Source organism: Microcaecilia unicolor, chromosome 1, assembly GCF_901765095.1.
Source record: "Microcaecilia unicolor chromosome 1, aMicUni1.1, whole genome shotgun sequence".
Classification (NCBI taxonomy): domain Eukaryota; kingdom Metazoa; phylum Chordata; class Amphibia; order Gymnophiona; family Siphonopidae; genus Microcaecilia; species Microcaecilia unicolor.
This window is the reverse complement of record NC_044031.1, coordinates 69,316,711-69,330,407: the sequence shown is the minus strand read 5'-3', so window position 1 is coordinate 69,330,407 and position 13,697 is coordinate 69,316,711. Positions and strand designations below refer to the sequence as shown.

Genomic DNA, 13,697 nt, shown 5'->3' with positions numbered 1-13,697 from the left:
GAACTACCTTATTCATTGGTAGACAGCAGCATTCAGCACTGAGCCAGAGGGCTTTCTTGTCCATCCTGCCAGTAAAGTGGGGACCCTCCCCCAGATCCCAGAGGAGTAGTGGTAGGGGAGGGGGACCTGGAGGAACACTGATGTTCGGGTTGGGAGGAGGATTGAGCCTCATGATTGTCACTTTGGAAATCAGAAAGGAAGATTGGGACCTTATAAAAGGGCTGAGGAATTTTTTTGTTGGGGGAGGAGGAGGGAATCACCAATTCTGTATGTAGGTATAATTATTCAATAAGCTAGCTATCAGTGCACTTAATAGATGGGTAAGTTAACTGCCTAGTGCTGAAAATAAGCAGCTAAATAACTTTATTCCTGTGATTTAATCCCACCTCTAGGACCACCTATAATTTGAGTGCCTAAAGTTAGCTGATGAGTGACAGCAGTTGGCTGATATTCAAAATGATCTAACCATCTCAAAATGGCCATCAAGCGGTTAAATTGCTTGTTTGTGGCTATCTAGTCATTTTCAGCAGCACTTAACCAGTTATCTTCGCTGAAAATGACTGGTTAGTGCCGAATTCAAAAGCAGCTAACGTTTTTGGTGTTCCCTGGGCAGAGTTGGGTTACGTGCCAATATTCAGCCCCTCACCACATAAATAAACCGCTTACATCGCATAAGTAGCAGTCTTTTCTTTAAGTGGTTTGACTTATGCAGGCAAGGGCTGGCTCAAAAAAAAAAAAAAAGAGGGATATTCAACGCTGAAGCCCGGACAGGGCCTGGCATTGAATATCTGGGAATAACGCTGCCGGCTGAATATCAGGTGGTAAAATTTCAAAACCTTTGATTTAGTCACCTGTCTCCACAGTTAGACAACCAGATGGTTTTGAAAACCCATCCCACAGTGTTTATAAAGCATGAATTATGCATGTGTTAAACCTATCTCATGTTTTTGCATGAATTATGCATGTTATGTTCCTTCCTAATTAAAAAAAAAAGTGCGGTGAGACCAAATAGTGGGAAGAAATACTTTTTTTGAATTAATAGCTTCAGTGTGCTTGCTGTTCTCATTATACAAACATGTCAGAGTCCTGGGATGTTGCCCTTTCCGCCTCACAGAAAGCTAAGCTCTGCTGTGGCCCCACCAAGGTACAACACAGCCATTGTTGCTGACCTGGTTTGACATGTTCAGTTTGCATTTCCTTGTTTTAAAGCTGCTAGGCAGAAAAATACAATGGGATCCTCACGTGCACCCCATCTCCCTTATAATACTTTTTATGTATTTATTTGTTACATTTGTATCCCACATTTTCCCACCTATTTGTAGGCTTAATGTGGCTTACATAGTACCGGAGAGGTGTTACAGACTCCGGTGTAAACAAATACAAAGTGATGCTGTGGTAAGATAAAGTTCATGCCTGCGTTTGCTACTGCCCCATGATCAGAGCCCCCGAGCGCTTGAAACAACGTGCTCGCGGGCGCTGAATGCAACTAGCATACAAATGCATACAAAAGAGGGCTCTTAGCACAAGTAGCATGCAAATGCATGCTAAATGTATTCCTCCCCAATGATCAGTGAGCAGCGCCAAACATTGGCACGCTGTCCGAGGCAAACCCTATGCCAGCTCGGAGCTGGCGTTAGGGTTTGCAGACCATTGGGTAGGAATGGTGAGCCCTGTCCAGCATGCATTTGCATGCTAGCAGGCCCCTCATCCCCCCATACAGCAGCCCCTCCCCGCAGGAGCAGGAACCCCAACCTCACTCCCCCTCCAGCCCCCCTAAAACCCCCTAGCATGCCCTCAAATAGAGCCCTGGTGACCCAGTGGGCTGCGAGTCAACCCTCACGACCTGGTGGTCTAGCGGCCTTCTTCCCCACTCCCTACCTTCATTGGAGGAGAGAGATGGCCTCCCTCCTCTTCCATCGGGGCTGCCTCAAAATGGCGGCGCCCAGCCATGCCCAGTGCATCCTGGGATGTGCTTGGTGGAGCTTCACACCATATAAAGATCGGGGGGGGGAGGAAGTTGACTCGTGGCCCACTGGACCACCAGGGCTCTATTTGAGGGGATGCTAGGAGGGGTTAAGGGGGCTGGAAACCCACCAGATCTCCAGCCCAGGGGGGGGGGAGTTGACTTGCAGCCCACTGGGCCACCGGGGCTCTATTTGAGGAGATTCTAGGGGGTTGGGGGGACTGGAGACCACTGGATCTCCAGCCCCCCCAAACTTGTGTCGGGGGGGGGGGGTTGGGGGGACTGGAGATCCATCAGACCTCTCCCCCATGTCACTTGGCTCAGGGTGGGGGTAGTAGGCCACCGGGGCCATGCTGTTTGGGTCTGGTGGTCCCATGGAGCTCCAGCCCCTGTGTTTGACAGGTCTGGGCTTTTGACAGCCCAGACCTGTCAAACAACTGCGGGATACACTCAGGCACAATCCTCCCGCACTTTACCCTATGATCAGAGATAATAGCGTGCTTAAATTTGCATGCTATTATCTCTGATCATAGGGGCGGTAAGGCCCCGCGCTGTTCCAGCGCTGTTTTAAGAGCACTGTTTGGAACAGTGCGGGGCTTTAGATCATCTGCCCATGAGTATGCATGTAGATTATAAAATACACTATTCTACCCTTCCTGAGTCATCGTTGTAATGTCATTATTCGTTGCCAGGATATGCTCTTACTGTTGTATGAATGGTGTGTTTTCCTATAAATAATTGGAGTTCTGTTTCTTAGTTTGATTTTATTGTACATTGCTGTGAATTATTTTGTAAAAAAGGCGATTCAACAAGTCTAAATAAACCATAAGCCATACTTGAATAATCTAGGCATGGACAATGTTATCTAGGTTGGCGCAATGTTTGCTGCTTATACTTACACACACATGCCTATGTGCTTTGTAATATAACACCTATGTAGAGGTCAACTTATCCCCCTTAAACCAGGCTTCCTTAAACTTACTGTCTTTGGGCAATTCTATAAGGAGCTGCCTAGATTTAGGGCAGCAAGAACATGCATAAATGCCGGTATGCTAGAAATGTCTGTGTGTATGTGAATGCACATGCGTGTAAATGAGCAGTTTCTGGATATTCTATAAGTACACGCCAATATTCAACGATGCGTATTTTGCAGGTGGGCACTCATATGGGTGGATTTAGGTGTGTCTAAGATAGAGGTGGATTTTTGGCCTTGTACACTAGTACTTGATAAAGAAGAGTCAACGCTTACTTTTCCCGATAGAATAAGCTCCAAATTTCGGAGACCACTAAAAACCTTTTTGTTTAAGAAATTTTTATTTTAAAGTTGAGCTTGGTTAGTCTTTTGTTGATTATTGCCATACTGTACTCTTATCTTAATGCTATGTCAGTTCGCAGGGTCTGCCTGTTCAATCTTTTTGTAATCCACATCGAACTCTAAGGTCTATTGCAGAATATAAGCAATAATGCAATGGCATGTAATGAAACTTGACCACTTGAGGAAGTAATATGTGAAGGACATTTCTGTGACCCCCACATCTTTAAGGAATAGTGGGAATAAAGGTTCATATGCTGCTTGCTGTAGTGCTGTCATGAAAAGAGTTTTTTAAAGGACCATTCTATTAAGGATGAAAATTTGTTGGCGCTATTATTAAAATGTTGCCATCTCTAGTCTAAACGGTGTTGCTTTATGATTGCACTCTCCTTTCACATTTTATGCTGTGTTATATCTAACTAATGATTCATCTTTTTTTTAAAATCTAAATATCTCTTTACAACAGGGGTTCTCAACCCAGTCTTCAGAACACACATAGCCAGTCGGGATTTCAGGATATGCAAAATGAATGCTCATGAGATAACTCTGCATTCACTCCCTCCATTCTATGCAAATATATCTCGTGCATATTCATTGTGAATATCCTGAAAACCTGATTGGTTAGGTGTGTACAAGGACTGGATTGAGAACCCCTGCTTTACAGTGATCCTCATGAAGTCCTGTGACTGGTTGAGGCCATCACATTTTATTTTACTCAGTGTTAGATTTGCTAATGCAATGACACATCTGCCACCTAGTGGTCGATGCTATGAAGTTTCATCTTGCTCAAAGTGAGCGGGAACTGGAAAGGTGTAGAATGCCTGCATCTGCTTTTAATTGGAGCTCATCCCTATAGTTAAACTCTGGACCTCATTGTCAGAGTAAGTGGTAAAAACAGTTAATATAACTGGGTTTAAAAGAGGTTTGGACAGATTTCTGGATGAAAAGTCCATAAACCATTAAGGTAGTTCTCAGGAAAGCCTGCGGTTAGGTAGCATGGAATCTTGCTACTTTTTGGGATTCTGCCAGGTACTTTTGACCTGGACTGACCAGTATTAGAAACAGGATCCTGGGCTAGGTGGGCCCCAGGGAAAGAGTTAGAGAGGCAGGGACACAGAGGGCCAATGCTGAAAAAAGGGGAAATAGAAACACAGAGGGGCGATTGCTGGAAAAGGGGGAGACAGGATGACTAGGGATTTTTTTTTGTTACATTTGTACCCTGTACTTCTTCCCACTCATGGCAGGCTCAATGCGGCCGGCAATGGAGGGTTAAGTGACTTACCCAGAGTCACAAGGAGCTGCCTGTGCCGGGAATTGAACTCAGTTCCTCAGGACCAAAGTCCACTACCCTAACCACTAGGCCACTCCTCCATACAGAAGAAAGATAGATGGTGGACATGGAGAGAGAAGAAATGTCAAATGGATAGAAGACCCTGTAAAGATAGGAAAAAAAACAGAGGAAAACGGACACAGGGACTAAAGTGAATGAAAAAAATGAAATGCTCAGACAAGAAAGGTAGAAAAAAGTATTTACTTTGAATTTATTAATTGGAATGTATCAGCTTTTGGAAATGTATATCTTTGATATCTTATAATTCAATTTCTGTTTTAGTATTGCTGTATATGCGGAATCTGACTTCTCAGTATTATGCCTTCATATTTCTATTACAGATCTATGGTTCTCTGTTTTGAGACACCTAGATGTTTCAGTTCTTAAAGTTGCAGTTAGTTCAGCATAAGAGCTGAGATCCTTGATGGTTTTTCAGTAAGGCAGAATAAATCTGAAACTTGATCCTCAGACACTGTTAGCTCGGGGTTCTAAAGAATAGAAAGCAGGAGGGAGAGTATCGCTATCATTACTTAATTCTGGTTTGATTTGCCGATGAGTTATTTTGCTGGTGCAGAAACAAAGCAGACATTGAATGTGAAGAACTGGTAATAATACTAATTTGTATTTCTAGACTGCCTGTCCAATTTTAGCTCAAGGAGGTATTTGACCCTTGTTTCACATATGATAAACAGTGACAACGGAGCTAGCAAAGTGTATATAGCTGTAAGTTTGTCCCAACAGTGCGAAAAGGCATGGGGAGGATAATTTTATAAGGGGTTTAAGAGGGCAATTCGGCATCTACACATAGGCCTCTATTTCTCTTTATAATTTATTTATTGGGATTTATTAAATGCCTTTATGAAGAGATTCACCCAAGGTGGTATACAGCAGGTCTAGTTTAACATTTAATTTAATTTGGGCATTTATAATCCACGTAACCGTTAAGTTCTAGGTGGAGTACAATCAACTGAAAATCATCAGTAAACAATCATTTTACAGAGAACAGAAAAACACATAATAAACTGGTAACATGTTTGTAGTCATATGCCATAACTAGAGAACTGAGAACAATAAACAGCCATTTTTCAGAGAACAGAGAAGCGCATAGTAACTGGTTACAGGATAGGAGTCATATTCAATAACTGGAGAACTGAGAAGCATATAATTGGTTACATGTTTGGAAATTGGCACGGATTCTATAACAACGCCCGTAACCTAACAAGCTTAACAAGCTAATGAGCGCTGATAATAGCACTTAGCAAACAGTAATGAGCATTAGTTAGCACTGATTAGAATTTAGGCGCACAAGTAGCTAAGCATATTCTGTAACGATGTGCGCCAAACTTCTAATGTGCGCAGGCAAAAAGGGGCATGGTTATGGGTGGGGAAATGGGTGTTTCATGGGCATTCCAAAATTTACATGCCTAGTTATAGAATATAGCCCAGTGGATTTATGCCATATTTTCGTTGGTGTAAATGGATGCGCCCAGATTTAGGCGCTGAAATATTAACTAAGCGTATTCTATAATCTAGGCTTAGCATTGATTTCAGTGTTGATTTTTTATGCTCCATATATAGAATCTTTTCCTAAGCGTCAAATTGTGTGCACAAGTTTATAGAATTAGGGGGTATATGCACATACTGCAAAATCTTTCTCAGTGGGGTGCACATGCTCAATGATTTGCATATCCGTGATAATTTGCACATGTGCCCTAGGGCAGTGTTTCCCAAGTCCAGTCCTGGAATACCCCATTGCCAGTCAGGTTTTCAGGATATCCACAATGAATATGCATGAAAGAGATTTGCAAATAATGGAGGAAGTGTATGCAAATCAATCTCATGCATGTTCATTGTACAGTATTCTCACAACTATGTATAATCTGCAAGCATTTATTATGTATTACAAAATATATTAAAATTTCATAACCAGAAAAATATCATTATAGTGCTGTTTAAGCTTATTCCATACCCTTATCTTCTTCAAATACACATTAAGCACAAAGCTTCATTAAAAACATCTCACCCCCGCACCCTACTACTTAGAATTATAACTCACTCCTAACAAACAGTTAGTCACATCCTAAAGCCACATCGCAATGTGAAAATGTGGCTTGTCAAATCTTCAAATGATGTTTCTTGAATCACATGACCATATATTGTCCAGCCATCGCTGCAGCACTGTATGAATAAAGTCTGTCAGATAAGCAGCTCAATATATTTCCACAGTCCCAAGATTTCAGGTGCGGTCTAAAACAACTATGAAACTTGAAGTTGCAATGCACTATCACAGAGTTGTGCAGTGCTGCGTACGCCTTGTAGTGCTATAGAAATGCTAAATAGTAGTAGTAGTAGTAGCCCGTTTCTTGCAGACACTGAACCCATATTCATTGTGGATATCCTGAAAACCTGACTGGCAATGGGGTACTCCAGGACTGGACTTGGGAACACTGCCTAGGGGGAAAGAGTGTGCACTAAGCACAGAGAGCTTACTACGTGCACACTCTTTAAGAAGAGAGCTGATTATTACCAGCGGATGACATTTGCTTCAAACGACAGCCCACCCCTAAAAAGTACTCCCTTACGTCTGAAAAAGAATTGGCGCTGAAAAAAAATACGCAGAGGCATATTCTAAAAAGATTGCCTAAATTTAGGCATACTCTTTGGAATATGCCAAAATTTCCACGCAGCTTATAGAATATGCCAAGCATCTGTCCACCTTGGGTGTAAATGCCAATGCCTAAGTTAGGCATGAACTGGGTGTATTCTAGAGCAACGTGCACAGATTTTCGAAACACCCATTACTCACCCATTCCACACCCCCTTTTCAACTATGTGACTTAGAATTTACGCACATCATGTAACAGAATACGCTTAGTTTTGCGTGTAAATTCTAATTAAAGCCAATTAGTGTCAATTGCTTGTTAATTGGCAATTAACAGTGCTGATTGGCTTGTTAACTAATTAACTTGCATGCAGAAATGCAGAATACTACCGGATTTGTGCACGCAAGTTAAGTCGTGCTATATAGAATCGTTGAACTTGGGTCCCAGTTACCTAAGAGAACAGAGATTCTGTACACCAAACGGCTGTTCTGCAGCTGAGGGGAGAAGGGGGAGACAACCTTCCTCAATATTTGTTTTATATAGTTCTTGTTTCTTTCTGGACAACTTATCTGCACTTTGTCATCGCACTGATGGTGGCTCACAGGCATCACCTACTAACTACACTGTAAATTGAAGTTCAAACTGCACCTTAGAACCACTCTGGAATTTGTTGCCAGAGAACGTGGTGAAGGCGGTTAGCTTGGCAGAGTTTAAAAAGGGGTTAGACGGTTTCCTAAAGGACAAGTCCATAAACCACTACTAAATGGACTTGGGAAAAATCCACAATTCCAGGAATAACATGTATAGAATGTTTGTACGTTTGGGAAGCTTGCCAGGTGCCCTTGGCCTGGATTGGCCGCTGTCGTGGACAGGATGCTGGGCTCGATGGACCCTTTGGTCTTTTCCCAGTGTGGCATTACTTATGTACTTATCCTTAAAACATTTTTTAAAAACTTTAAACCAATCTAATCCTGCTGCCATTCTGCATTTAGGATCTAATTCAGACTGCCCTGCTGCTCAGTTGTAAATATTTATTGCGCCAGTTGCCTAACTGATCATATGTACTTATGTTTTCAGCATCGCTGGCAGGCATGAGACTGGAAGAAGGGGATATTGCAGTAAGTTTAACCTTGTTTTACATCATGAAAGTACAGGTTCAGTGAAGTTGTAGATGAATGCGGCAATTCTCAAACTGACAGTGCTAGTGTAACATCCTTGGGCATGTTTTTTCTGTTGTATTTGCACCAGTTTTCAAAGAGAAGCTGTGTGAGGCCTGTCACTAAAAGATTGTGTATTCATGGTCACTGGTGTGGGTGCAAAACAGCTTGAAAAGTTCAGACAGAGATTTGAAAATGAGTCTACTAGCATATTTTATTCCCTCAATCCCAACTTTACTTCTTTTTTTTATTTTATTTTTACAATTTTACAATAATTTCAAGAATAAATCTTGTTTGGCAAAGATGATTAACAAAGGAAAAGGGAATAAAAGAGAAGTAATTCTATAATTCCCATCTTACATTGAAATGATGAAACATCAAAGAAAAAAGTATATTACTTAAAAGTAAATAGGTTTACAATATAAGATGACATTTTTTAAATCACATTAAATCGTTCATCTATAGTCCACAATGTAGGAGGCATAACAAAATATTCAGGCAGTTATAAAGAATAAACTACAAATTCTTTCCATAAGGAACTAGGGAATGAGAGGGGGTTCTAGGAGTTCCTAACTCAATCACGGAGTTGATGTAATTATTTGTCTTAACTGTACAGAAGGCAACAGGGCAATTTTTGAGTCCAAAAAGGAGTTAAATTGTATAGGGTCAAAAAATATATATTTAACCGAATTTAATTTAACTACACATTTGCATGGGAAGTTTAACCAGGAAAGAATCCCAACTTTACTTCTTGAGGAACTCCTCGCTTCAATGCATGGACGTCAGGAGAGGTGGGGGGGGGGGGGGGGGGGGGTAAAAGGGGGATTTACCCCCTCCCTTGATTTCTGTTAGACGCTGCCTGTAACCATTGTTGCAATTTCTCTCCACCCAGAAGGCAGCATCTCTCACTCTCCTCCCCTCCCTCCACTCATGTGCAGTTTGTTATCTCCCCTTCTCTCTCATCCCCCACCCCCATTACCCTATCTGCCTTAAGATTTCTGTCTAGTATTCTCTCTACTGAAGCAAAGTTTGCTGCTGGCTGCAGTGATCAACAGATGCTGCCTGCGGTCTATTCCGGATCCATTCTTTGGACTCATCCTGCCCCCTCTGACACAACTTGTGGTTTCTGCAGGGGTGAAACAGCTCAGAGGGAAAACTCCAGTAGCTGCAGGCTGCATATGCTGACTGCTACTGCTATCAGTGCAGAAACCATCACCTCCAGAAAACATGAAGACAAGCTGACTCTTTAAGATAGATGGGAATGGTGGTGGTATCTCGGTCCTGGCAATGGTAATACTACTTCTGTATGACAACAGTGATACCCAACAATATCCTGCTTGGGAGCAGGTGGAAATACTAAACATTTTTCTATAGATAAAGACCATTTGTCTGATATTCAGACCACGGGAGGCAGGCTGACAAAGTACCGCGTTCGGCGCTGAGCCCGGATATTCAATGCCGGGCAGTTTCCGGTGACCAGCATTGAGTATCTGATTTTTTTTTTGGCCAGTTTAAACTTAACCGGTCAAGTTAATATTCATTGCTGGCCGGTTAAGTTTATAACAGCCAAAGATAGGACTGCTATTTAGGCGGTACACTTTGACCGCTAAACTTTGCTGATGAAGCGCTGAATATTCACAGCTAGCCAGTTATATTGCGTGATATAGCCAGTTAACCATTAGGTGGGAGGCGGGACTGGTGGTTGGGAGGCAGGGAATAGTGCTGGGCAGACTTATACGGTCTGTGCCAGAGCCGGTGGTGGGAGGCGGGGCTGGTGGTTGGAGGAGGGAATAGTGCTGGGCAGATTTATACGGTCTGTGCCCTGAAAAAGACAGGTACAAATCAAGGTAAGGTATACACATATGAGTTTATCTTGTTGGGTAGACTAGATGGACCGTGCAGGTCTTTTTCTGCAGTCATCTACTATGTTACTATGCATTAAGTGCTAACATTCACTGGACATAACCAACTATCTTGTAATAAATGTTAGCACTCAGCCGGTTAAGTGCTATTTATTTTATTTTAAAGAGCACTGAATATCGACCAGCATATGGCTTATCCAGTCTGCCCATCCGTACCATCTACTAAACTCTTCCTCTCCCTATTTTATGAAGTATGTGCGTGGGAATAATTTTATAAGCGCCTTTTACGTGCATGGAGCAGCATTTTAGAAGGAATGGACATCTCATTCCTCTATCAAGTTCCGCTGGTATTTTAGAACAGGATCTGCTGCATGTAACCAGAACAAAAAAAACCACATTCATTTCTCCAAGTATTTTAGATCTGCTGACATAGAGCCTGGTGTAAAATATATGGAGATATGTATATGTGTGCACTGGTTACATGCAGTACATGCTTCTATTTTAGAAACATAAATGTCTAAAATAATCAGTGGGTCAAAATGAGCACATAAATATTTCTGTTATGAAATATAGTAGCAACATAAACATTTGTCTTTTATCTTTATTAAACTCTTTCTATACCGCTTTACAAATTGTCTAATCTAAGCAGTTCATGTAAAATCACATAAAAGTACCAAAGTGTATACTTACAATCAAACATACATATACTAATAGAAAATATCAAACCCCTTCAGAAAAAAAAGACCGCCAATACTACCAAACTCTATTGGGTTGCAAATAGCCATGTTTTTAGTAATTTTTTAAAAAGATCTTTGGGGGTCTTTTACTAAGGCATGCTCACTTTTTTATCGCGCGCTAAAATTGGGCACGCGCTAAATGTTAGAGACGCCCATAGGTATGTATTGGCGTCTTTAACGTTTAGCACACACCTATTTTTAGCACGCATTAAAAACATGAGTGCGCCCGCTTAATGTTTTTTGCCAATCTTATTTATGTTAGCCATTTTAAAAACATGCACATTATTTTTCTTGACGCTGTTACCGAGCCCTATCCCTTGCCCAGGTTTTACTTTCAGGGGCAGGGGGAGGTGGAACCTTAGCCACTGGGAGATTAAGGGGGACAACTTCCCCTAATTCTCTCTAGTGAAGCGTTGCTCAATACTAGCACTTTTTTGAAACCTAGATGTTTGGGGTAACAGGTATATTCCTGACATTGATCCTTTTGGACACAGATGTACATTCTCCTTATGAAATGGGAAATACACATTTATTTATTTTTTGGTCTGCCCTATTCCTGCCCAATACAAGCCAGACCACACTGCCCTGCCAAATGCACATTTTTCAGTTTTAGGTGTGTATATTCTGACTTTCTAACACTGGGATTTAAATGTTTATACAATATAAATGCACATCTAAAACCTGAACAGTGGAGATGGCAATACCTGGTGATGTCACAGTTGTGGAGAAGTTGCCCTCTTCAAAAGCAAGGTATGATCGACTAGATCAAACGCCGAGGTCAAATCAATATACAGTAGAAGGACTGCTTGGTGAGCAGATAGGGCAGCTTGGACAGTAGTAATTAAGAGAAGCAATGTCGTTTTAGTGTTATAATGTGCTCAGAACTCGGTCTGATGTGGGTGAAGTGCTGTAACCGCATTGATGTAATCTATCAGCTGTGTTAGAACAAGAGATTCCGCCATTTGGGCTACAAATAGCAAATTAGAAATAGGACAGTAGTTAGAAATCTTATCAGCAGGTAAATGTGCATTTTTCTTTTTCGGTCATATTAGCTGCCTTCCAGAGGGTGGGAATTGACCTGATGTAAAACTGGTAAATAATAAAGCAGCAAAATGAGAATATAGGACAGGAAGGATAAGGGGAAGCAGGGTCGAGGGGCAAGGGTAATGTGGGGCTATTGTGGATCTAATGGACTGACTAACACGAGACACCGAGGAGAGAGATGGAAGATTCAATACTGATAGTGTTTGCTCACAAGAAGATGAAAACCCATCGACACACTCACTGTTAGAGTTAGAAGACCATTCCATGGGTGGCCATAGTTCAATTTGGGTCACTGTCTCAGAGGCCAGTCAGATTTTCTGTGAAAAATATGAGGCTAAATCCGAAGCTGTGAGGAGAACTGAAGGAGAAGCAGATTAGAACATAAGGAAACTTGGGGGCATGACAAGATGGCGGCGTGACTCCAGCACTGTGAGAGGCACTGAAATTTCTCTGCTGGTGTTCTTCTTTTTACTTTCTGGAACAAAATGCCACATGCAAAAAGAAAGGAGATTGTCAGGGCGGTTCCCCTGCCCACCTCAACTTCATCCTCAGTACAGCAGAGACTGGATCATTTCTTGTCCGGAGCCCTTCCATTTGAACTGAGGGAGGTAAGTCGTTCTGCGGAGGCAGTCGAAGGAGCGGTGCCTCTGCTGGGGCATGAAACAACTCTTTCCCCACCCTCTAATTCCAACATTCCATCGTGTCCAGTGTCCTTTGCTCCATCTGAGTGGGAACCCACAAACTGCTGGAAGCAATGCGGGTGAGGCTCCCAACTAGGGACCAGTGTTGCAACAAGAGAACCTGGAGAATGAGACTCTAGGTGCAACTGGAGTCTCTGTTACACCATCAGAGGCAAATTTGGTGAATATCTGGTCAATGCTTCAGAGGAGTGACTCAAACACTTGTGAAATCCTCAAGAAAGGTAACAGCTTTAAGTCTTAAATTTGAAGATCTTGTTAAGACTGTTGAGTCAGTTAAAGAAGATCTTTCCAGTCGGGTCAAGCAAATTCAGGAGGACGTGACACAGCTCTAAGAATTTAAGGTTGCCACAGTTAAAGATAAGCTAGCTCTCCATAGGAAACTTGAGCAGATAAAAATATTTAACAGATGTTTAACCTCCACCTTTTGAATTTTTCTAAAATCCCGGGGACTTTGCCTCTGGATTTGTTTAAAAGGCGCTTGATAGAAAATTTGAAAATGCCATTAGACGCTATTCCTCCTTTGGAATATGGAGGAGTAGCCTAGTGGTTAGTGCAGTGGACCTTGACCCTGGGGAACTGAGTTCAATTCCCACTGCAGCTGCATGTGACTCTGGACAAGTCACTTAACCCTCCACTGCCCCAGGTACAAATAAGTACCTGTATCAAACTATGTAAAACCGCTTTGAATGTAGTTGCAAAAACCTCAGAAATGCGGTATATCAAGTCCCATTTCCCTTTCCCTTCCCTTTAATAAGATTTACTATTTGCTTAAGCATTCTTGGGGGGGGGGGAAGGAAGGAGAAGGTGGGGGACATATGAATATTGATGTGAATAATAAATCTGCTATATTGGAACAATCTATAGAAAATACTACTGAGAGAGCTACGCTCTCAGTTTCCTTCATTCAAGCAAGACTTGAATGATATTTTAAGACTTTAAACATTCAAGTGTATTTTGTGGTGGCCAAAAAATATGGATCTATCCGGAT

The 13,697-nt window shown here is 42.0% G+C and overlaps 1 protein-coding gene across 2 annotated transcripts in view; it reads left to right on the top strand.

The window, feature by feature from the left end:
- Positions 1-13,697, top strand: part of XYLB (xylulokinase) — a 200,881-nt gene that overhangs the window by 88,698 nt on the left and 98,486 nt on the right. For both annotated transcript variants that reach the window (XM_030198171.1, XM_030198180.1), the window contains one exon: positions 8,286-8,326. In XM_030198171.1, the coding sequence (XP_030054031.1) occupies positions 8,286-8,326 (41 nt within the window). The remainder of the gene's footprint in view (positions 1-8,285; positions 8,327-13,697) is intronic.